The sequence below is a fragment of the Chelon labrosus genome (assembly GCF_963514085.1).
Source record: "Chelon labrosus genome assembly, chromosome: 4".
Lineage (NCBI taxonomy): Eukaryota > Metazoa > Chordata > Actinopteri > Mugiliformes > Mugilidae > Chelon > Chelon labrosus.
Window position 1 is genome coordinate 23,463,010 of NC_140340.1, and position 25,922 is coordinate 23,488,931.

Sequence of the window (25,922 nt, forward strand, 5' to 3'; positions counted from 1 at the left end):
ATTACCAAATGTGGATCAACTGTCAGTATTCATGGATTTTAGGTATTATTTAGGATATAATTGTAAAAAACATAGTCGAGAAGTGTGGTTATAACCATGGTTCGAATTACGGGGGGTATTGGGGGGGTCTGACTCCCCTAGATGAGACTTAGACCCCCCCAAAGTAGATGAAAATAATAGTCTGGGGGGTACTGAAAATTTTTTAATAAAATATAATGTTAGCCTTTCCAAAATTGTATGTATTTAAATGCAGTATTACCATCACATCAGTTCAGGAAATAATCTAATGAAATACGATTTTCAAACCCTCACCCCCATTGGGATGTACCATTTCTCAGTACCTTCAGTTGTTTGCTATGGTTCTTCACTAGCTGTCAAACCTACGTAGCCTACTGGGTGCAGGCGCTGGTGTGTGCGAAATTAAGAGTAAGTGGCTGAATCAACTTTAAACTCTGCCTATGGTTTTGACTACCATGTATATCATCATGCGTTGTATTTTGTGGTAAATGAATACTGACGAACTAAAACAAATGCACAGTGTGCAGGCTTTGTATTAGGCTAGGTGAACTTGGCTATTAAACGGGAATTTTTCTGTAGCCCATCTGTTAATAATTCAGGATTTTACATTTAAGTCGGGTGTTTGACATTTCGGTAATCTGTGCTATTGGTCTGTATGCATTTCCATGTTTGCATTGCACTGCTATACCGAAAAATATTTTTTGACTGTGGCGCGCAATTTTACGCACGGGGCGCACCGTGAAACAGTGTTTATCCGTGCCCGAATTCAACCCTTCCTATAACGTGTAGGGTGCATTGTGCTTGCTGGTATGATTAGTTTTTTTTTTACCTTGTCGGCCAGCCAGCCACTGTCATATGACCTATATTTCGAAGGAAAATTGACTGTGAACCACAAGTGTGAAATCGTGTGTGTAAGCCTATATAAAATGGAGAGTGACGTCACCAGTCAAAATAGCGGTACCCCCCGAAGCTCATGGTATAATTCGAACACTGGTTATAACCATACAATAAAACTGAAACTGCTGAAAACAGTAGTCATTTTTCCATTGGCTGCAAACATTAATACAGTTGCTAATATTAGCTGCCACGCCGCCATTTTCCTCTGTTATTATAGGTTTTCAGAGATTTTCTATGGGAATGGACCCCTGTGTTACTATTGCTTGTCTAACCTAGCAACAGTAGCATTGGAAGGTAGGACTTGACAAAGGGTAGGAGCCCTCTGTTTGGTAGGCCAACAAAGGACACCCTTCTCCAAAAAAGAAACTCAACAGAGCCGCTGACTAAACCAAGACAAACAGAACAATGGCGAAACACCAGTCTAGGGTCACCTAGCCAGCAAAAGCAAACAAGTACAATACAAACCCACATTCCTAAGAGAGAGTGTGGTGACACTAGGGTTTGTACGGACTAGTCAACTCGTCGGTTTGCCAACTTCACTACCAGGTGAGGAGCCCAGTGGGTCCTTGGACCAAACTAGCTCTACCATATTAGACCTTTAGCTGCTGTACACTGAGAAGGCTTCAGAGAAATTCTGCATGTTTTTAAACCAGTGACTCTATCCCATCTTTAAACACTATTTTGCAATTAAATGCTAATGGTGCTGGGTTGCAGCCTGTTTTTAGTGAGGCTATACATATATGCAGTACACAGTATGTAGCGCATGAGCTGTCGGTTTTCAGCATATGTATTCAGGTCAACACTATAGATTTCATTGTTGCAAAGCATTACTTTCTACTGTGTTTTTATTAGTGACTGCATATGTTCTAATTTTTATTTAAAAAGAAAACACCGTCAATGATACTGGTGTCAGTGATAATGATAACATCTGTGTTCACCTGACGCTAAAGACGCACTCATCAGCTTGGTCAATTTGGTAGGAACTGAAGCTGATAGATGTGGCATTTCCTGTGCGATAAACATATGCTGAACTCAGTCTGCTGCATAACTCAAGATGAGTTCGACTTGGTACCCTACCACCCTTGTCTTGCCAATGGTTTGTTCGTCCACAATTTTTTGGACCATTTTTTTTTACCATTTTATTTCCAGATTACCTGGAACTTCCAATAATGACACCAACATAATTACGGCAATCCAAAGTGAATTTGCACAACTGTGCCACCCACTGACACATTCCGTTTAAAAGGGTTAAGGTGCTCTCTCAATGATTTTGAAATTCATTCTCAAGACCTTGACACGGCAAAGTAGAAGTACAGGCCTAAAAACCTCAACACGCACTTTTTTTTAGAGCTTAAAAGGTTGTTTTTTGTCAGCAGTTCCACCACCACATGTATGTGGAAAATCCAGAGAATAAAACATTTGTATTTTGTTGATAAGAGACAAAGTTTAGGACTACCTATTATGATAAAACTGTTGATTTTATCCTATATTAGTGCCCAAAATTAAACTACTTATTTACGTCTCCAGTCAAAACAAATACCAAGCTTCAGAGTTAGACTGAAGACACCTCCGCTGTCACATAAGAGCAAATCCACTAAATCAATCATGAGTTATTAAACTGTCAGTTAAACTTTATAGAAATCAATCTGGGAGCTGAAGCGATGTCGGTCCTTTACAAAGGGTCTGTGTTTCTCCCTGTGATATCCACTTTGAGACTGGAACAAATTGAGCAAATTGACCCGTAGCCACTAAACCGGCAGAAACACTTCAATAGTTTTTCTGTTAAAAGAACTGTCAATGTCGTAGCGTTGCTGCTGGCAAGTTTCCACACTCCAAAACCATCAATGACAGCACATATAGACACACAAACCGGCATGGTAAAACACTGGAGGACAGCTGTCATTGTGAGTGACAGTCAGTACAAGGAAATATTGACCGGTGGGGGGGAGGGGGACAACACATTAATAGCTAACCCTGAACACATTTCAACACATTCTGCATGTGTTAGCCTGTGTCTGGAGCTAATTGCACTTCACTTTTTTTTTTTTTTTTTGCATCAAATTGAGAAATGGAAGTACTTGATACTTCCATTAAAAAAGTGTGATATAGGCAGAGAAGGAAAATGAAACAAAGAAACGGAAATGACACGTGAATCAACCAGGAGACGCTGGGTGGAGTGAAAACCTCCACCAATGCAAAATCTTTCTACAGCTGTAGAGCTCCAGCTACAGGAGTGGTTTGTGTTTCTTATCATTTGTTGTTTGGGTTTCAGTTTTTTGACTGAACTGTGTGTGAGGGCAGCACTGTGGAGCTTACTGCCAACCAAGAACTCCCAGAAGAAAACTTTCCCACCACCACAAGCTACAGCTACAAAAATAGAAATGATCTAATCTCTCAAATCTCAGACTCCAAAATTAACAAATACTTGGACTGAGACAAAGGGAGGTTCTTATGAGGTGTATTAATGAGACAGAAATAACCAAGTGTGAATCAGATATGAAGAGTGTGAGAGTGGAAAAAAGAACAAAACGCATAACCATAAACTTTCCAATTTAGACTGAGCCGGAGAGCTCCATTTCCATTTCCCCATCTGCCCTTCCTGTCATACTCTGGTCAGTTCACTAAGGGCAGAATGAACTAGAACACATCAATTAAAATGAGCCTGCGACAAAAACAAGCATGTGCCACAACAATGGGCACAGAGTTAGAAAGTGTCTAACTAAAACAGAGAGCAAGTACAGAAGAATGGAGAAGACAACAAATAATAAGATGTGAATGAATGTTGCCCTGAGCCATTTTTAACCCAACACACTTGAACATCACCCGGACTGGACATTGTAACTGACTTCAGCTTGACCAAGTCTACGTCTGAGGCGATGTGTGAACAGAGCAGGTAATTGCCTGCTGAATCGTGTGTGTCGTATTCAGACTACTGCACACGCAAGACCTCGCCTGAACCAAACTTATTTTTTTAGCGTGAATGTATTAGACACAGAGTCTGTGAAGTTTCTCAGTCATTGAGTCCAAGGTGTACCCAAAGAAATGCTAAAGATTTCAAGAAGTCTTCAGGTTGCCTTTCTTTAAGGTTTGGATATTATTGATTAACTAATATATAATTAATGGAAAAAAAAATAATCTGAACTGTAGCGGCGAGGGAAGAAAGAAAGTGAAAAAAAACTTAAGGCTGACAGTGGCTGGCAGTTCTGCACAAGAGAGAATGAAGAAAAGCAGGCTAGGGAGTGAAGAGAAATAAAGGTATAACAAGTGATGTGGATGGATGTTTGTGTGAAATGGTAGCTTAGAGGCTGGAGATGTGTGTGTGTGTGTGTGTGTTTGCGGGCTGAGGCAGTGGGAGGAGGATCTCGGCGCTTCGCACTTATGGACGTCGGGCGGCCCTTGTCGCTCCATTAACAGAGTCAAATCAAAAGCACTGACAGCTGGGTGCCTCACTTCGACTATGGCTGCAGGCTGAAGCGCTAATGTGTGAATGTGTGACTGCGAGTGAGGACTACGGAGAGAAAGGGACAGAGACATAGGAAAAAATGAGGGGGCAGGGAAGACAAAAAGAAAGATCCAAAGAAAGGAATAGCAAAAAAATTAAAAATATAGAGTGACGGCCTTCGATGTATATTTCCTTCCTCCAAACATGAAGGGATGATAGTGTGCAGTAGAGTCAAAGTCACAGAGGATGCATGCCTGCTTTCCCATCAACGCAAAAAAAACAAAAAAAAACAACAAAGCAGTTAAAGGGAGCTGAAGCAATTTGTCTGGGCTATTTGACCAGTTAGAAACAAATGAACAAACAGATCAATGAGGATTTTGTTCGTTTAGTTAAACCTGATTTGCTTCTGATCGTACACAGATGTCTTATCTGTGGTGTCTAGTGGATCTTATTATAGAAAACCTTCCATTCTGGTGTACTTTCTGAAGTTAGTCTGCATATGTTCTAATTTTTATTTTTTTTAAAAACACAGTCAATGATACTGGTGGTGTCAATGATAATGATAACATCTGTGTTCACCTGACGCTAAAGACGCACTCATCAGCTTGGTCAATTTGGTAGGAACTGAAGCTGATAGATGTGGCATTTCCTGTGCGATAAACATTTGTGGAACTCAGTCTGCTGCATAACTCGAGATGAGTTCAACTTGGTACCCTACCACCCTCGTCTTGCCAATGGTTTGTTCGTCCACAATTAGCTGGATTTCATTCAGATTTCATAGCATCGCCCTTTAGTGAGACAATGTCCTGTGAGTACATTTTTGACCATTTTATTTCCAGAATACCTGGAACTTCCAATAATGACACCAACATAATTACGGCAATCCAAAGTGCATTTGCACAACTGTGCCACCCACGGACACATTCAGTTTTAAAGGGTTAAGGTGCTCTCTCAATGCTCTTGAAATTCATTCTCAGACCTTGACACGGCAAAGTAGAAATACGGGCCTAAAAACATCAACACACACTTTTATTTTCCCATTCTTATTGTGTTCTTCTGTTCCATTTTCAGCCACCTGAGACTGTAAAAATGATGAGAGGTTTTCTCCTCTACTTTCCGAACACTTAACTCCCCTGCTACAACCCAGTCAGACAAATAAATGCCTCTCAGACTGAGGAACATGGGACAAAACCTTTAGCCAATGGAAGACAACAGTCTAAAAATGCAGCAGAAAGCCCTCCACAGAGCAGTAGCTTCGCCTTCAACAAGCAGATGACGTCTCCGAGGCCCGAGAGTTCGCCTGGCTGGCTGAATAAAACATGTTGAATCAATAGCTATTTATACAGGCTGGGACTTAGGGGCTGGAACAATAAAATATCATCTATTTCATCTACGCTGCAGTTTTGGTTTGCACATCGATGGCTGTTATTTTATAAGTCATGAATGGCTCTCTATATTTTTATGGGCTTCCTCTCTCTACCTTTGCTCTCATCTTACTTGCTCATTTTTTTTCTCTCTCCACTCTCTCCATGTTAAGTGGGTCTCTCTCTTTCTTTCTTTTATTGCTCTTTACATGGTATTTTCTCTTCCAGAGTATTTTCTGTCCACCCTTTTCAATTCCTTGCCCTCACTCTTTCTCCTCTATTTCCTCTCGTCTCTCACCATCTCTCTTGCTCTCTCTCTCTCTCTCTCCCTCACTATAGTTGATGTACTTGGAATCGGTAGAGCCATAAAGCTCAGGTTGTTTTATTGGCCAATGAAAAGGCAGGCGCGCACCGGGGCAGTGCATCTTGGGTAATAGAGTGTGCGTCTGTGGGGGATAACTCACCAGGGGGAAGGGGTGCCTGTGATTGAATTAGTGAGTAGGAATGGAGAAGGTGAGACAGGTAAAAAGAGAACAGGGTAGAAAAGGAAGCAGAAGATCAGAGAAAAAATTATGAGACGGCACTAAAAAGGTGAGAGAGGAAAAGACAGGATATTTTCTGAATATTTTCTGTCTCTAGCATCTTTAATCTTTTGAATTTTTAACAATTGCATTAGTTGGTTTTCCGAATGAAACTATAAGTGACATTTTCCACAACCTGCCAAGCTAAACATACTGTTGCCTATAATGTATAAAAAAAATTTTTTACCTCTTCTCATGAAATGATTGTGCCAATGTGGTTTATTCTTGAAAGATAAAGTGTATATCTCCTCAAAACTGTATTGACCAGTCTTGTCCAAACATGCAATTAGTGCAATTAACCTTTGTAAACTGTGTATTTAGTAAGCTTACACAGCGCTGAGGATATTGAACAGTAGGATTAAGTGTTTTGTTTTAATTTTGGACATTTTAACAGGATACTCATATTCAAGGGGATTTCATACATAAGAATGTGCCATATTACTCTAATGATAAACTTCAAAAATTATTATAAAAGTTGTCTCATTCTTATATTCTTAATAGATAGCAGAAACTTAACCTGTTGTGTGTGGAGTTGTGTGTCTGTTAGTGAGCAACACGTAAGATTGCACATTGTGTTTGTTGGTCCATACAGGAGATGGATGCTAGAAAGTGTTAGAAGTCGTAGCTTTTACTCAGCAGGCCGTTTTATCAAACAAGTGCAGTGTGTGTGGGTGTGTGTGTGTGTGTGTGCGCGTGTGTGTCAGTGTGCTGCAGCATTTTGAGTCCCAGCCAAGTTTTATGGAAATAAACAATGTTTACGAGGCACCACTGCGTGCTGTAGAATGCGATTTCAATTCACTTTTTTGTCATTTTCCATTTTTTATCCTTTGTGCCCCCGTTTGTTTTAATAGAAAACCTACAGCAGCTTCATTCCTCACTATCTTGGCGTCGCTGCTGTTCTCTCTCCCGTTTGAATTAAGTAGGAACCATGTGAGGTGTTTGTTCCTTCCGCTCTGTTTTATTTTGCCACCGTTCGCCGGAGTGGAATTTAAAATGGCTTACTACCGCTCTACTTTTTAAGCATTTAGTGGACGCTCTCATCCGAAACAGATTACAGCAGTATGAATAAAGTTGGTTTCAGGCACAACTTTCTGTCTTTCCTTTATTAAGTATAGTCAATAACAATGCGCTTGGACCTCCCGCAACTGTTTTATATGTGTTTGTGCAGAACCAGGGATTAGGACTGTAAAACATTATTCGTTTCATTTGCACTGCAGTTTTGTACATTAATAACATTTTTATGGGCCTTTCCTGTCTCATTCATATAACCTATTTTGGTGTGGAGTTGAAATACCATTTATTCAGCCGCCATGTGAGGACAATCTCGTGCATTTCCAGAGTAATAATAAACCTTTTCAGGCCCTACTGTTACAACACTGTACGTCCAATGAAATGAAAGCAATTATTTTTAAATGCGTTTAAGATGCATTAACCAACACTATCCCAGTTGGTGTGGTTTCTCTCAAATAAGGCCACATAAGGCTACATGAGATCTGAAGCAGCACCAACAGTATCAGAATCAGCTCTTTATGTCTGCAGTTCATGAAGACCACAAGCCTTAAAACTATGTACAGTATGAAGGTGCTTCATTCCCTGCGCTGGCACTGTAAAATTAAGTGAGAGCAGCTGATGGCATCTAAAATCTTCAAGAATTGTTTCCGGAGCACGTCTATGTGACAGGTTTGGAACAACACTCATTCGTGCAACTTGCCAATGCAACATGTAGTAATTCCAAAAAAGAAAAGGCTGTAGTCTCTTGACATGTGATGTTCTGCCTCTGAAAGTCACGGGGGTTTGCTGAAGGCACGGCCGGTAGTGCTGGAAAAACCTGCCCTCGCAAATCCTACGAGAAAAGAAAAGAATCCATGCTCCTTCTCAGACAATTTGACACTTTCTCCCTCGTTCGTTAGACGCCGACTCCGATGTACAAAAAGGCATCCCTTCACACAGTTTTATGCAGCCTAACCTCAAGAGCATGAAGGGAAGATATACAACATACAAAATAAATACGTTATTTCCCCAGTATGTTGACACCTCCGGTTGAGCCTACTTAACTCTCTATGTGTCAAGGCCCAGTATGCATAGCAGGCTCTGTATTTCTTTCCTTTTTGCACCTTTGCACCTGTAATATTGTCTACCTTTGCAGAAAGCTCTTCTGAATGTGAACCCATGACAGGAAGACATTTAATAAAATTTTTCCATTGCTTCAATATAGAAAACCTGAATAAAACTCTCTTCCCGTCCTGCACTGACCACATACCCTGACACCTCCTTCCTCACCCTGTAACTTAGTAGGCACCTATTGTTTTATTTTCCAGCATCTCTGCTTTTAGAAGGTTCCATTTGGGACAGAATGTTCTGCTGCTTCCTGGCTTTATAATGTCAAGACATTCTGGGTCAGTGCAAACAGGCAGGCAGGCAGAAACGCAAATACAAAGGCACACCCAAGCACAAAGACATATCAATGCGAAGCTGTGCAAAAGTCCCTGAATAAATGCCAACACACAAGGAGATATACGTACTGTATGTGAATATTTATATGCATAGGAACGTACATACATAAATACACGAATGCGAATGGGATCTTTGGCATTTTCCTTGTCCCATTTTCCTTGTCCCCAACTAGATAAGCTAGCTGGAGAAAGAAATAGCAACAAACAATAGTCCGATTATGCTGCCTGGCTGTGTTATCTCTATTGTTGTCACTGATAACAAAACAGAAATGAGAGAGAGAGAAAGAGGGGGACAGAGGGAGATGAGGACTGAGGAGCCTGATACAAAATTCTAGCCAGTAGAAATGTTCCGACTGAGATAAATATACACGAGAGAGATTAACAAGACATAACCGAGCTGTTAATCTCGAAGAAAGATCTCAATAGCTTCATCAGTACGTACCATCAGCAGTCAAGGGGCGACATTTGGGACTGACAGGTTCTGGGAATATATCATTCAACAGATGACAGGACACAGGAAGCTCGGAAAGCTTGTCATTTGTCGACCAAACGTTTCCGTCAAAATCAATACCACCCTCGACACAAAAGCATCAAAGAGTAGAAACCGAGTTCACCTTGGGAGAGGTGATCAGAGACGGTGCATTAAAATCAGCCGGTGGTGACAGTTTGACAGGAAACAGCCTGAGATTGTGCCCCGGCAATGCTTGTCTGACAGGCATGCAGCGAAACTTCCCGCCAGCCGAGTTAAGACGAGTGACAGAACGAGCACTCTCCCCTCTAGATACTAATGTGGGCCACGCAGGCTTCCTTTGCTTACGTTCCAACATTAAAAATCACTTGCTGGCGAGGTATTCGCCGCAGATTGACAGCGATTTACAAAGGTACCGGGAGCGTGTTTTGTTGTGACTTTTCAAATCAGTAAATGAGAAGCATGAAAAACAAATCCTGAGTCTTTTTCTTTCCCACATTTCATTTGGGTTTGTTCCTCTAGAGTTCAATAGATAACTTTTGTCGTGCCGTAACACTCCCTTAATGTTAGTTTCCTTTTAAAATAAATCATAGTTTTATTTTTGCAAATTATTTCAACTCTAAAATTCTAAATGCTGCTTTGCTACATTAAAAAATGGTCGTGTAATTGCAGAATGAAGTTCTGACGGGTATAGGAGCCGAGGGCAGTGTAACTGCCTGCTGAAAAGCTGGTTTGATTTGGCCTTTGGGGTTCTCAAGGGACATGTGATTGGCTAGAGACATGGAATTGGAGACCTGATTGGCTGTAGAGCAGGAAATTGTAGTGCTTGAGAGATTATTTGTCTGCACATAATCTTGTCTGTGTGTGTGTGCGCATGTATGTAAAAGATGCAGGGGGTAGGCGTGGGGGTCTAGATGGATAATCCTCTCTGACTATTACCCTCTTGTGTGTGTGCGTATGCGTGTGCGTGTAATCCTCTTCTCTTTGACTACTGGTAGACAGATTAGAGCAGATCAGATCTTGCTTCATTGAGTGCTGCTGCATTTTAATAGATCTATTGCTAGTCATACTGTTTTGTTCACACACACATATATAAATATAAATATATATATATATATACATGGCCGTCTGTAATTCCAGTCTCTTAAAATGTTTGGATTTTTATCTGTCATGCAGTAGCATCCGATCAGCCCCAAATTCACACAAAACAGTGTATACAATATACCAATATACAAAATAGATTCCTAATGAAGTATGCAGATGGGAGTTATTTCTACCACACAAAATATTTAGAAAGTTCAATAAATTTCTGTTTCTGCGCCTCCATTCTCTTCATCACTTCCGTGCTGCCTGTCACTACTCTGATCCAATGAACTTTAGGCCAATCAGTGCTCATTTATTAAATTCACAGCAACTCCTTACAGAGCATCTGTCATTCAGCCCTCCTCCTACTCATCCTGATTGTCCCATCAGCTCATCTGCTCCACCACCACCGCCGGCGTCCAGACTCCAAGGGGTCCTCTCCCTATACACTACCTCCATCTGGGACTCCACTGTAGGATTTGTCAACTGTAGGATTTATGTTCAAGCGCTTGTCACTCTCAGAAAGATGTTGACATCTCTCTATTGAGCTGCACTTTGTATGGAGCTGATTGACTATTCAATTTAAGACACCTAGTCACTTTACATTCACGCCTGAAAACTTTGCACAGTTTCGTCAGCAAAACATTTACTTTTTTTTTTTAGCTGTTTCGGAAGCAACAGTTAATACACAATTATACAACTGAAGAATATTAATTGGAAAACAAAGAAACTAATGAGTCGTTATAATTCTGCTGCCAGTTGCCTTTTAATAGATTCTACAGTGTTATCATGAAAAACGTCAACTCTACTATTAACAGATTTTTTCCAAACCAAAGTTGTTTGCTGATCTCAGGTCACTAACGGAGCTAGCTGTCTTACTTATTTTAATTACTGTGACAGCCGTTTTGGAGTTTTTGCTTTTATTTCTTCATTTGTCTTCTAAACTGTAACTAATAATGAGTCTGTAGCCAGAAGTCCTGAGCGGTATGCTTTGACAGACTTGCGGTGTTTCCCGATGTTGTTTTGCTCAGTTAGTACTAATGTTAGACCTCATTGGCTCATTTCCTACTCTGCATATTGTTTTGACGTGACGATAAAATTATTACGGCGCCTTTTGAAGCTCAGTGACCTCCGTATTTTTAATGCACTTCTTTTTCCGAACAATTCAACTTAAGCTGCTTTTAATCAGACTGCCGTGACTAAGTAAATTTATTTCCCCGTCTGGTGTCAAAAACAGAAACCCCTTGTCCAATTAAAAACTCATATGCAATGTGCAACAATGTAGGGACTCCTTTACTCCTTTTCTCGGCTTGCGATGTAACAGTTGGGAAGCCGAACCACACCGGGTTGTAATAAATATTTCAGATACACAAAGACTGTACGGAGGAAAAGCAGGGCTGCGTTACAATGCACAAATACACACACACAGGTGTAAGTGATACTAGGCCATTCCCCTACAGGCCAGACAGACAGAGTGACAGAGTAAATGGGGTCAGGAGCTCAAGGACTTGAAAGCTTCACTAAATATAGTTTATTATTGACAGAAAGGAAAAACAATACAGAGGAAGAGAGGAAAGAGGGTGAAGAGAGCAACCAGGTGGATAGATGCTAAAGGTTGCTAAAGGAGAAGGTTGCCACTATAGCATGAGTTGATAAATGTGAAATCTTTGTTTGCCATCTGCATATATGGAATACACGGAAGCACACCAGTTTTCAGCCATTCAAGCTGCCAGGGGAGCAGTTTGGGGGTGTGGAGGGACTGAACCCATGATCTAAAAGTTGGAGCGTCGAACCTGCAAGGAATGTTTATCTCAACTTTATTGGCTAAATTATTTTAACTAAAAATTCCTTCCGATCAGAACAATCTAGTAAAATGCCAGTGTCCATGTAAATGTAGCTTGTGTCTTGACTCTGGCTCTGTTTACTATATTTTGAAGGTAGCAGCAATTTCCAATCCTCATTCCTCCTAGACAGACTACCGCAGTATTTATTTCATCCTCTCTTTCCAAGTATATTTCTGTGCTTTTAATAAAACCCGTTTTATCTTCTAGAAACACAGGAACGCAAAGCAGCCTCTGGGCATGTTCTATATGTGTGTGGATTGGCTGCGTCCCCCATGAGCTTTGGTTTCTGCTTTTAACTAACAATGTCAAATACCCACACACAGACACACAACTGCTGTGCTCATCGGCAACCCTGAAAAAAGCCGCCTGACTGAACGTGCGCGTCTCAGGCTCAAGTGAACTTCCAGTAAGAGATTATCTTGAGTCTGACATTAGACGAGATGTGAGACAGAAATCATCAAACGAGCTGCCTGTCAGTAAACAGTTTTCACACAGCGGAAAGGTGGCTTTTCAGGTCCTGTCTGGAAACCAAATTGCCGGCTCAGGCCTCCTTGAAGTTTCAGAACAGATCTTCAAATAGACAAATACCAAACATCCGCAAAGATAAGTTATGTTTTGTCACTTTTTGATGGAGTTTGCTTGCAGTATATTGCCAGTAATTGCAGCTGTGAGACCACTTACTGTTAATAAAATAAAATAAAATAAAATAAATAAGTATTTACTTTCATCAGTAAGTCAAACTCATCAATAATTAAATGATGATTCATGTGAATGCATACAAGACTTGACAAGTGTACACCCTGGTCATTTACGGTTGTGTCATTTTAAAAATACTTCGGAAACTTGCAAATACATGGTGGTCTAGTGACGAGGATTCAGCGGTGAGTGGGGATTCGATTCTCGGTCAGGGGAGTGTCTGTCGGTACTTTAATGAAGTGATGGCATAAACAAAAAAATGAAATATAACATAATCTCCCCCTGCTGCTGTGAAGCTGTTCAGCCAATCCTCCTCCCAGTAGACCACACGCACACACACACCCACACACACACAGGGCAATCTCAACACAACCGTGACATCTTTAATATCTGTGCAAAAACTTGTGTTTATATATCTTTACTCTCATGTGCAATATACATACGTATGACTTCTATTCTTTGTACTTGTTTAAAGTTCACCTTTCTAATCTCTGTGTGAGCTGTCCTTAAACAGCCTGCTGCTGCAACACAAATTTCCCCACTGTGGGTTAGATGAAGGATTATCTTATCTTATCTTATTTTACAGATCATTTATGTCAAAATGGAATTGATTTTTGAGGTCATTTCAGTTTCTTATTAGAGAATGGATATTCCCTCCTCGAATGTGCGCGGACATCTGTCTCACCATCGCTGAGTCGTTACTTGCTCCGCTGGTGTTTTGAAGCCCTTTGACTTCCTGCGTTGCGAGTGAGCGGAGCCGCCTCGTTGCTCAGTAAACAGTAAACAGAATCAGTAGCGAGCTCAACCTAATGTGAATCAATCATTCATTTGTTCAAAAATAAGCGATGGGAGAAGAGAATGTAACTACATGTCTGCTGTTCCTATACAAATCAGGCTGCGACTGAGTAACCCAATGAAATAAATTCCAGAACGGTTGCCAGTATTGATTTTTGTGATTGATTAAAGACTTGAGGAGAGAGGAATTAGAGAGTAAAGTTATTCACACCCAAGACCAGACAAGAATAACTACATACTGTACTAGTAGACTTTTGCTTCAACGTGTTGGATTAAACAGCTCTGAGGTTTGTCAGCAAAACACTCATACATTTCTCAGTCTTGTTGCCGGATTTTAAGCAACTGGAGGGCCTTTGAGTCCCTTGAAATTCACCCCTGCATGGAGATGGATGGTCACAGGTGTTTCAACAAACGCTCCCAGATAACCCGACAAAATAAGACATTAATCATTGCCCCAGAAAATGCCTCATGACTGAGCCGTGGATCTGCCACATCTGTTACATTTAGATAACCTCACCAAATATTTACATTATTTAGTTAAACGAAACAAGACATAAAATCAGATATCATCCATCCATGTCAACCCCTTCCCTAACAGGTTTTAGAGGTGAATAACAACTCACTGCAACAACTCAGTGTTTGTTACTTACAGATGACAGCACGTCAGCATTGTTTTAAATGTCAAAATCATGTATCATGAGTTAGCAACAACCCGTGCAGTTGTGTGGTGCACATGGTCTTTGTGGTGTGTATGGTATCCTCTGATAACCTTAGGTTGTAATTTGGTCAAAGGATTGAGGACATGTTAGGTTCATAGGTAACTCTGTATTTGAACTAGGTGTGCAATGGAGGGGTTAACTGCACAGAACAAATGACTTGAATGTCTGTGAAGGTTCTCAGTCATCCAGGTCATGGTATATCCAAAAACCCAAAAGAAAGTCTACTGGACCTGTATGTGTACATACTGTATAAGGCCAATAAAGCTGATTTAAATTTTAGATTAGACCATGGCCTGTCTAGCATTACAGTTCCCTGCCTCTCCAACAATGCCAGCTGGGATAGGCTCCACCACCCCCAACCCTCTAGGACAGGGGCGTCAAACTAATTTCAATTTAGGGGCCACATACAGCCCAATTTGATTTCTGGTGGGCTGGACCCATAACCTAATAGCATAACAACTCTACATTTTTCCCTTTGTTTTAGCGCAAAGAAGTAACTTATACAAATGTTTACATTTAATAAACTATCCTTTTACAAAACATTTTATGAACAACCTGAAACTTCTTGCAGTTAATGTCTTCTATGTCATTTTCTCACTTTTCAAATTTGTGCTGCTCACAGGGCTAACACAGAAAACCCACACAGGCATGGGGGGAACTAACAAACTCCGCACAAACTCGAACCCAGAACTTCCTTGCTGTGAGGCGTCAGTGCTAGCCACTATTCCACTGTGTCGCCCTGTATTAAGTTCAGCTACCACTACATTTAATACATTAAGGCACTCTGGTGTTCTCGTGCTTGAAATCCTTCACTCTATAGATTTACCTGCATTAAATTAGAGAGGATGGAGCTGTTCGTCAATAGTCGTCAGGTTTTATTCGGACCATGGCCTCCACTGAGGAGGGTCCATAAATGGGACAGTACAACCGATTAGTGCAACTTATTGTTATTTAAATCCCCCTCATCAATTAAAGTAATTCTGAATGAATCTAAACTTCATTTATTTACACACAGAGACATGTAATGTGTTCACACAGAGCAGATTTGAAGGCAAACACATTAAAATGTATGGCATTATTAGGTGGTGTTTTTGATGTTAAGTTGGTCGAGTCAAATCAGCGAAGCCGTTGCTTGATTTGCTTCAGTGCTCTAATCAATGTTAGCACAAGCATCTGTTAAGCTAGCAGGGGTTCAGAAATAACTCCAAGGGAGAGCGCCAACAGAGAGGACCCGTAACGCTTGACTGGCCTGATGAGGCAATCAAAGAAGGGATTGACAAGGTCATGATCTGTGTGTGCGCCAGTGTGCTTTTTGAGTGCTTCGCTGCTCTCAGTTCACTAACCGTCAATATCTGTGTATTATGTGAGGGGTCATGGAGGGTAGGTAAAGTCGCAGGGACTCTTGTGTAGGTGAAGATATACTGTGGCCATAACATTACCATTTAGAGTGGGAGCACTTAGTTGTACATAGTTGTTGTTTTTTTTTCCTACTCTGTTTTTCTGCCAATCTGTTGGACATTACACATCAAAACACCTCCAAGAGTTCTCTCGATCATTAGACGGTTTAAAAACACCCACAGCACAGATGTTAAACCAGTCTTTAAATTTCAACACGACCGCAAATAGACTCAAACTTCCCGAAACCTACTGACCAGCCTGAGTGCCAATTAAACTACACAATGTCAGTTTAAGTAGAACACAGTGGAAATCCTGCATCAAATTTGCTCTAATCTAGCCTGTGTAAGAAAGGAATGGCTTAAAATGAACTGCTTGGCCCTCCTTGTCATAATATCCAGTTCCTCCAAAACCCATGTTCATTACTGTGGAATAAAAGTTTACAAAAACAAGAATTCTTTTTTGGTGATTAGCCCAAGCGCAGGATGAGACAGACTAATGTATCCACAACTCTCTAGAGGCTGATGAAAAGTCTGACTGGGTATAAACGTCGTCTAAGAAAGATATACTGATCAGATTAAGTGCCAATTAAATGCACCATGCCAATTTAAGAAGATCACAGTAAAACCTTGCATTAATCTGGTGTTCCTATCTTTCCCCAAAAGTTTTTGGTGCTGTAAGTGTGGATTTAGTGTAATGTAATCCTTAAAGTTAAGGTTAAAAATGGAGAATTTAAAATGTAAAAACTGGATTCGACGCACCTACAACAGATCACAGTTCGTGATAAATCTTACATGGATTATTCTACAAAACTGCCTACAATTCAAAGAAACTAAATAATTCATGCCGGACCATTATTTACTATAATTTCATAGGACAGAGCAATTTATTTTTTACCGTTTTCTTTTTTTTTTGCGCCTTGATGTTTTATTTATCAAATGCTTGTTTTTTTTTTTTTTTTGCTGCTCTCCCCACCTCACATCCACCCATACCTCCCATAATTCCTCCCCCATTGCATTTCCCCTAATATTCTGAGATGAACAGAGGACCTGAGGGAGTGGGGGAGGAGTCCCCTTAGATCTCACCCAGATGCGTCCTTTAATCCTGTAATTAGCTGTAATTATAGTAATAGATAGGAGAGATGAAGTGATCATATTTGCACACTGATTAATTCCTGTAATCATCCTATATAGCGAGTGCGGTTTCTTTTGGACACATTTCCATTCGCTCACTGTTTTTATCTCCTCCCCCACTTCTGTCTTCGTTCGGCCTTCTCATTTTCCTTATCTCTCTTTACCATTTTCCACCTCTGCTAATCTATCCAACTGCCCCCCCCCCCCCCCCCCCTCGCCCTCTTTGTACAAGGTGTAATTCATCTGGCTTGCTTTCTGAAAAGCATGGGGCGCAGAGTAAAAAAAAATAAATAAAAGAGAGAAAATACGAGAGACAACAGAGCAGAGTAGGACACAACAAGAGCCTCTTTAGATGATGCAGATGATGCCTTTAATCCTGTCAATAGCAGCAATTATAGTAATTATCTCTAATAGCCGCACATTGTGTTGAGGCTCTGATATGTTTAACAGATGATGTTGAGTCGTGCCGCCTCTGCTGGGCAGAGAGGGCAGGGGGGCTCAGATTGATATTAATGACATCGACAAAAAAACAAGGCAAAATTGATGATGGTCCCAAGAGGTTTATAGACCATGCAGAGTGTTTTTCAAGCTCTGGGTCGAGGTCTAATGGAGGTCTCAGAAATGGTGCCGAGTTGTCTTTGTACTGAGCAGAAAGAGAGGGGAGATTGGAGATTGATGTAAGGAGGTAGAAAGGGCTCACGAGGACATAGAGACAATTATATGGGGGGAAGATGCTGACGAAACAAGATGGACTTTGGTTACAAGATGACTAGAAAACAGGCGACAAGAATACAGCATATGCTCTTTACTGACCTGAACTACAGGTGTTAACAGCAGCAATCTAAATAACTACGAACAACCTCATACATTAGATGACTTTACAACTTGTAGTGCACATGTTCAACCTTCATCATTCTGTCTAGAGCTGAAATGATTAGTCTAAAAATCAATTAGGCAGTAATTGTATTCCACTGAAGACAAACTACCTGTCCGGGTGAATCCTTACAGCTTACAGGTGTTCACACGGAAGCCAGTGCAAATCCCTCACAAATCACAGCAAAGCCAATTACACAGTGCGGAGTTGGAGCATGTGAATCACCTGTTGCAATAGTAGTTCACGTAGGACTCCTGGTATTTTCTTTGAAATGCAGCTTTCTTTTTGTTGGCACTCTTGGAGTCTTCTGCTGTCATCATGATTCATTTCCCTCTTTTCAAAGAGGCTCTGCAGAGGCTTTTGCTTTTTGCTCATTTTGGCCGGGGTTCACTTGACGGATCCATCCACCAGGCTTAAAACCAGCACAGACGGAAGTGGCGGGTAGATGAGCTGATCATTTTTCCAAAATAAAACACTCAGCAGACTGTGACAGTGGATAAAATAACAGATAAAGAAAGTTTTTATTCTTTCAGAGTGGACCGAAGACACTGGTCGGAGGCTCTGTGGTTGGGGGCCGCTGCTCTACATGGTACTATTTACAAAAACTGGACGTAGCCACTAGGTCTGAAAGGTGAAACCCATGGGGAAGTGCTTTAAAATGCAAAGTGCTGATAGCTACAAAACATCTTTGGCTCTGATGGACCTTAATGCATCAACTTCTGTCAAAACACTAAATCAAGAGCGGTATGTTTGGGAGGTTTTCTAAGTATGACTACATGTCTTCTCTCTTTGTTGACTATTTTTCAACCTTTGTTGGCATTCTGTGTCTGCATCAACTAGACTAGACACTCGACTTCCTATGTCACTGTTGCTAGGTCAGACAAACAATAGCAATGCAGGCATCCAGAGGTAACATGGAGGCGAGATTGTTGATACTGGAAAAATTATTAGTCTTTATTAGTCTTTACCTAGCAACAGTGACATAGAAAACTGGAGCTTCAAAACATAGAGCAATCTGGTAGGTGATCAGAAAGCCAACGAAGGGACAATTGTTCTCAGCCTGATCTAACCCTCACTTCTGTTTGCAGTTTCTCATATTGGAGACTTTGCTGATAATCACACTTTACTGACATTTAATGCTCTAAATGAGAAGTCAGAAATGTTTGCAGTTTATGTATTAAATGCAAATTAGTTTGGAAATATGGCTGTTTTCGACTACAATAGATAAGAACGTAGGTGTTTCCTAAATTTAATAGAATGAACAGAAACTGCATACATACACTCTCTGTCACACACTCACACACTGACTAGTGTAAGAGTACACTCACTCAGTGTCTTGCTACTGCTCACTTTCTTACACACTTTCTCTCACACACTCTGAAAGACTCAAACCTTCAAGAACACACCTTCTATTTCTTGGTACTTCACTCTCTCACTACCTTTCATATATATATATATATATATATATATATATATATATACACACACACACACTAATAGCTCTGCCAAGTCTTGGTGTGGGGTAGCTCCTCGATGCAGTGATATAAGAGGCAGACAGGAGACAGCGAATGGGTCAATAATTCATTAGATCGAGGGCTCAACTCAACTTCAACCCGAATAAACCGTCACACACACACACACACAGTATACACCCACGTCTCTCTGTCTCACTCACTCCCAAACATTGTCTCAAGGACCGTCAAGGGATACATCTCTCTTCTACCTCTACCTACTCTTCAGGTCCAAGCTCTAGAGTTCCTGCCTCATTTTTCATTTCACATGCATTTCTGAATTACTGCTCATGTCTAATTTTACATCAGTTCCTGGAAGCAACTCAGTCATTGATACTAATATGACAGCCTAGATTTCATATGATAAATACAACACCATTGTTCATGTACCCTCTGCTTCATAGCTTTAAAGGAAGTCTCACATGGTTTCCATTAGATTTCCTTTAAATTCAATTGTTGTAGTATCTGGACTTATCTGAGGCTGCTTATATGTTTGGTATACGCCCAACGAGGTGGCAATAAAGGAACTCTTATTACTACAGCCTACTCACTTTTTTCATACCTGTTACAACAATGACAGTGTTCTCATTCGTAAGTGGTTTCTGCAGTTTGGTCAAGTGAACTTACCTGGCCCGCACAAAACTTTAACCACATCCATGAGTGATGAACTATGAGTCTCATTTTCACCTTGTTCACTTGGTTTTAAGTATCATTCTTGAAAATGCTCTTCAAGTAGTACCCTGCGCTCTCTGCTCTCCTTTCAAACCTCCATTTCTTTCTACAATTATCAGTGCCATGTATTTTTGTAAAGTTACGTGCAAATGATAATGTCTGTGGATGAAAACACAAAGATCTCTTTCTTTTTCCTTCCACTCATGTCTCTCTGCCTCTATTCAGGACACACAGGCAGACTCTAGTTTCTGGTGCGGTTGGAATAAAGCAGAGAGCTGCTGAAAGGCCAGCTGAGGTGAAATGAGACTCGAGATCAGCATCAAACCTGGGATCAAACCTGCAACACTTGGCTTCACAGGCTGCCACAAGCCAGTGGTTTCAATCCATAAAGATGTCCGTTTGAAAGCAATTTCTTCTTTTATTTTGCGCACGCTTGTCAGCATACTTCGTATACACTTCAAGCTGGCCTTTAATGAGACATTTGACACATTTATAACATTGAGTTCGATGGATATCTGTTCAGCATTTGACTTTTGACTTTTCAAAACCAAGAGTATAGACAAAGCTGGAGATAAGTCGGGGTTTGCATTCATTTTCGTTTTTAGAGAAATAGCATAGTCTATTAGAGGACAGTATTCATCCAGTTCTTACTTTTTATGTTCTTAAAGGACATGAATAGAATTGAGAAAAAAATCTAATGAAATTTATCAAAGTGTAAAAAATATAGTTCATTAAGTTTAATCAATGCTGAAAAGCAAAGTCTAACAATTAATTTTTTTTCAAATGAAAAGATGACTTGAAGGAGGAAACCAAACTTCATGTTAAAAACCATGAACAATAGTTATCTGGCTGCTTTTTTTATGCAGTTGTCTGTCAATGTAATGCAATGTCATGTAAGGCCCAGACGCACCAAACCAACATCAAAGAAACAGCTGCAATGTGCGTGACTGGGCAAAAAAAAAAGTTGCTCTTGACACAAAACCGCAAAGACCACAGCCAGGAGAGGAAATGCTACTGTTAGCTATTACAGTTAATTGGGTGCACCGCTTCCTTTCTCGTGCACTGGTACGCTAAGCCAAACATACAGTCAGAGCGATGTCTCTCACCAGCCTGACTGGGGTCTGACTAAATGGCCATCCTGGTGTGTCACACCCCTAATACAACAACACAACTCCAGCACTGAAAGTTAACCGATGTTTATGACACACTTGAACCTTATTAATTAAAAAAGACAAGCTTTTATTGGACTGCAGCATATTGTCCATGCATACTGCATGTAAATGAGTCGTCTTCCAGTGTGGATTTTAACCCTAATCTGTACCACAACCTTATAAAGTCACCACTGGATTATCAGTAACGGTATGTTTTAAGTGTCTGACTGACCTCGTACAGTGTGATGACCCCGTTGGTCTCATTGGGGGCTTTCCACTGCATGAAGATCTTCTCTTCGTATGGGGTGTTCTGCAGAGACTCCATAGGCACCGAGCCAGGCACTGCAAAGACGGCATAAACACAATTTGTAATAATATATTTTGACATTTTTGAAGCGCTCATATTTACAGTCTGTATTCAAATCATCATATTCATACCATTGTGCTGAGAATAATTGTACACTAGAGAAGTGAATTGACAGGTTGTGTCATAACACAAGTCTGTTTCAGTAGTCTAAAACAGACTTCCTGCCAAATCCAACTCTGAGACACAAGTATGAAACAGTGTAGAGGCCAGGGGAAGCTGCCAACAATCTCGGCAACAATCACATTTATTTATGGTTGCTCCAGAATGGTCTCAGAATAAAAGTGCTAATGATTTACTCACATTCGCCTGCTCTACTTTACCAACCTCAGTCAAAGATCTTAAAGCAATGAAGTGTGAATGAAGGCATCTAGATTCCACACCAGCTTTTAATTAACCTTGTGCAGCCATTGGACACAAAATAAAAACAGAATAATATGTTTAATCATCCTCCAGTACAAAATAAACATATTACTCCCTGATACTAATACTGAAGTCTGCATACAAACCACAAGAAAATGAAAATATTAAAAGCAAGGGTGAATAAAAGAACTGCATAAAGGAATAAAGAGAGGAAAGAGAGGAAAAGAAAAAAAAACAATAAAGGAGGTAGGATACGTTGATTAAATTTCACTCCTTTTTTGACATTTAATTCTGTTATTTAAGCCAAAGTTTCAAATATCTGGGAACCTAGAAATATTAAGTTACCCAAAAATCTAATTATACGCCTTTTTCTCCCATGAGGCAAATTGAGACCTGCTGTTTCATTCAGAATATTTTATTAAAGAGGACATTTCCAACAATTAAATACACTTCATAATGTGCCTTATATTCTGAAAGGCTGAAAGTTATTTGATAATACATTTGATGGACAAGAACAGAACTCAGAGACACTTTCCAAAAATTAAATAACGTACAAAATTTGCTGATGAAGGTAGCAAGTATTCAGTGTGATATTTCGTTGTAGATTTCTTTTCTTTTTTTGTTATCACAGCTGCGTTATAAAGGTAATTCCCTGATGTGCGCAGCAGCAAAAGTCCATCAGAGCCTCCACTGCACTCCTAATCAGCTTTTTGATAATACAAAATGGATGTTAAGATAAATTTAACCACAAGCCATGACTTTCAGGTATTGCTGTACTATTGTGGCGCTCGGCTGTAATTTCTAAAATTAAACCAGTCTCATTTTAAGTGGAACAGGAGACAGACAAGTTGTAATAATGTCATGTAGAGATAAATCTCGAAGCAGCCCTGTAGTTGGTGAATAATGGAACGACTGCTGAGACAAAACCACGGCAGCCGCGGTGATTTTCTAGGGCTACGGGCAGATTTTCTGACTCACCGCTGGGAATCTTACGTTCAAATCAAACTCATTTAAACAGCAAACTTCAAATAAAAAAATCTATTAGCTTACAAAGTCAATTACTAATTCAATGTCAATGGACCAACTGTCTCCAGTAAGTGGAAAACTTTCACCTAATGCAGTGATGCTCTGATTTTCAGTTTTGGGAGGGTCAGTGCAATGTCTTGTATTTTTTAATAACGACACTTTTTGTCTGTTGTGGCAGCTCTTCAATCAAGCAACGGTAATTAAAATTAAACAATCACTTGTACTTTCAAGTGCCAACTCCAAGCTTAAATATAACTCAGGAACAAAATTAATATTTTTTCAGTCTCACCATTATTGGGAAACATGTAATTTAATCAAACATAACAATGGAGTTAATGGACGTTTTGTGTTTAATATCTGATGGCAAATCATTTGCTCTAAATAGAGTCCAATCATCAAATAGAGATTTGGAATCCATTCTGTTCTTCACTTGAAACACATGATCAGTCTGACTCAGGTCAGGAGACTGTGTTGAAACCTAACAGATTTCTCAGTCTCAAGATGGCCTGCTTTGTTGTCACTGTGTGGTTATTTGGCGGAAAGCGACTCCAGCACAGCAGTGTTCCAGAATCACTATAACAACCCATCTACGATCAACACTCCTTTGTTATGTCTGAACGTATGTCTGTTTGAAAGAGGATTCATTCTGGTCATCATAAATTTGGGAATATAGTTAGCAAATATATTGTTTTAGTACACTTAGTGAACTGGGGGTATAATAAGTGCCAGCATCCATTTTTGGTACAGACTCTTGTAAAGGCTTTTTTCTATTCTTATTATTATTGCAAAGACAACCTGGGGATGGGTAAATACCTTCCTGTGGGGTCACTGAGAAGTGACTCTCCTCTTATTGACTACGTTTACATCATAGACTGTATAAAAAATGTCTCACACATCTCCACTCCCTTCCACTGGCCACGCTAGTATCCTGACGATGCCGGCGGCGCCATCTTGCAAGTTTGGAGACAGAGTCTATGCAGTACGGTCCGGGAGCGGAGCCAGGTTATTGATGACCTGCCCACACTATTGCCAGACTCACTCGCGTTTTCGTTTGATTAATACTGTGCTCTGCTCTACCACCACCAGTTACAAAGAAATGTTGGATTATACACTGCACTTATTTATTTATTAATTTTTTTACTACTCTCTCGGCAGGAACACTTTATGGAGCGTGTGGCATGGCAACTGTTGTCACATCCGCAAGTCCCATCCACTAACATGGAGGAGGCGGGGTTATGATATATACTGCAGCCAGCCACCAGGGGGAGCTCTACTTGCTTTGGCTTCGCTTTTAAGGAGCTGTCATGGCATCCATCTTTAATAGACAGGCCATGGTTTACATAGATATCAGCCTGGGTCAGCAATAATAGCCCAATCAGAAAAAGAATTACTTCATGTAGCCACCTCATTCAAAATAGACAATCTCTCTTGGTGGAATGAATACAATATGTTTTGCACATGGGTTGCATCTCAAAAAGACGAAGGAAACCAGAATCAGTGCGGGCAGCTACGTTGAAAATGTGGATCCATCCTGGTCCTCATTTTCTATTTAATGAAGTCAGTGTTGGCAATCAAAGGGCAGTATCCCCTTGCACATTTTTTTTATTTTTTATTTTTTAAGTTCTATTTAGATTGTTATTTTGGGGCATGTAACCACATATATCTTATCATATCATTTTTAGCGTCCATGGAAACACTAATCAGAACTGTTGATGATGATCAGGCTGACCAAATATTGTTCATGGAAACGTAGCCAGTCATACAGACGTCATGGGCCAGACAGGTTACTACTGCACTCAATATAGTAAAATCTACCTAGTAACAGGAGTGTGCTTTTGGAGACGAGCTTTCACACATCTTTATCAAAGTATGCAGACAGAGAAGAGGTGTCAGACACCTCGTCTGAAAGTGAAGCTGTCAACAGTTGAACTCACAAATCCACACAAAGTTATACCGTGTCACACACAAAAGCACATGCACAACACTTCCACTCCGAGCACCAGGAACATGAACACATAGCTACATAGCTGAGGGGTGTGAATTGTTTTAAACCTTAAGGAAAAAGAAACAGCGCCAGGAGGGACAGCTGACTGCAGTCTGTTAGAATGCCCTGTTTTCTATTGTGTGTGTATAACGTTGGTGATGGAGGAAGTAAAGCTTATTTTGCCGTCTTTGTGGATTGGAGTGTCAGCTAAATGTCTGCAATGCAACACAGAAATGAGTCAGACAATAGCAAGATGCTTTTATTGCTCCCTTAGCCTGATGTGCCCCATCTGAAAGAAAGCTTTTTCGAAAACATCGAAAGTTCAGGCCGTTTACAGCCACAAATTGAATCTAATAGAGAAGATGGATGTGCCACAGCATTTCCTTTTACGCTCGAGAATTGGGTGCCATCATCCATGTTTCGTTAACACATCAAAGAGCCTTGGGACAACCTCCAGTGCGCAGAGTTTCAAAGCCCTTGTGCTTCTGCTCAAGCGACGAAACTGTGACATGGCCACACAGAACAAAGCAGCTGTTCTGTTATTATGTGTAAGGCCGGATGTTATTTGGAAACTGAATTTATTTCGTTTACATTTTTACCCATCTAATGCCTTTTCAAAACATTTCAACAGCTGCTTACATTTTTTAGCTCAACTGACCAGCCAGCCATGTGGAGTTCACACTATTAACCAAACCTCTTGTTGGTTTAACCATTCAGTGACAATTTCAATTAAATGTTGACAAAATGTCTTAGTGGACAATTGTACTGACTACAAAAAGACATCAAAGAACTGCCGGCAATGAAGGCCGACTGCCTCACATCTCATGTGTATGGATCAAAAAATTGCACTTGAATACATCACGATGACTACATCCAATGCGCCACAATATGCACTGAGGACAAAGCTCTTCGTACCAGCAGGTGGCAGTAGTGTGTATTCTTCATTCAGAAGGGTTTCTATATAATCCCATAGAACCTTTGTACTCTCTTTTAGGTGAGCGTAGCACTGTGGGATCCTGCAGAGGCAGGGTACACCTGGCACTGTGTGATTGTTTTCATGCACATGCCATAACTGTCAGGATATACTA

General features: G+C 40.4%; 1 protein-coding gene across 1 annotated transcript in view; it reads right to left on the reverse strand.

The window, feature by feature from the left end:
* Positions 1-25,922, reverse strand: part of ptprt (protein tyrosine phosphatase receptor type T) — a 336,883-nt gene that overhangs the window by 138,250 nt on the left and 172,711 nt on the right. Inside the window, exon 11 of the mRNA XM_084543813.1 lies at positions 21,330-21,439. Within this exon, the coding sequence (XP_084399939.1) occupies positions 21,330-21,439 (110 nt within the window). The remainder of the gene's footprint in view (positions 1-21,329; positions 21,440-25,922) is intronic.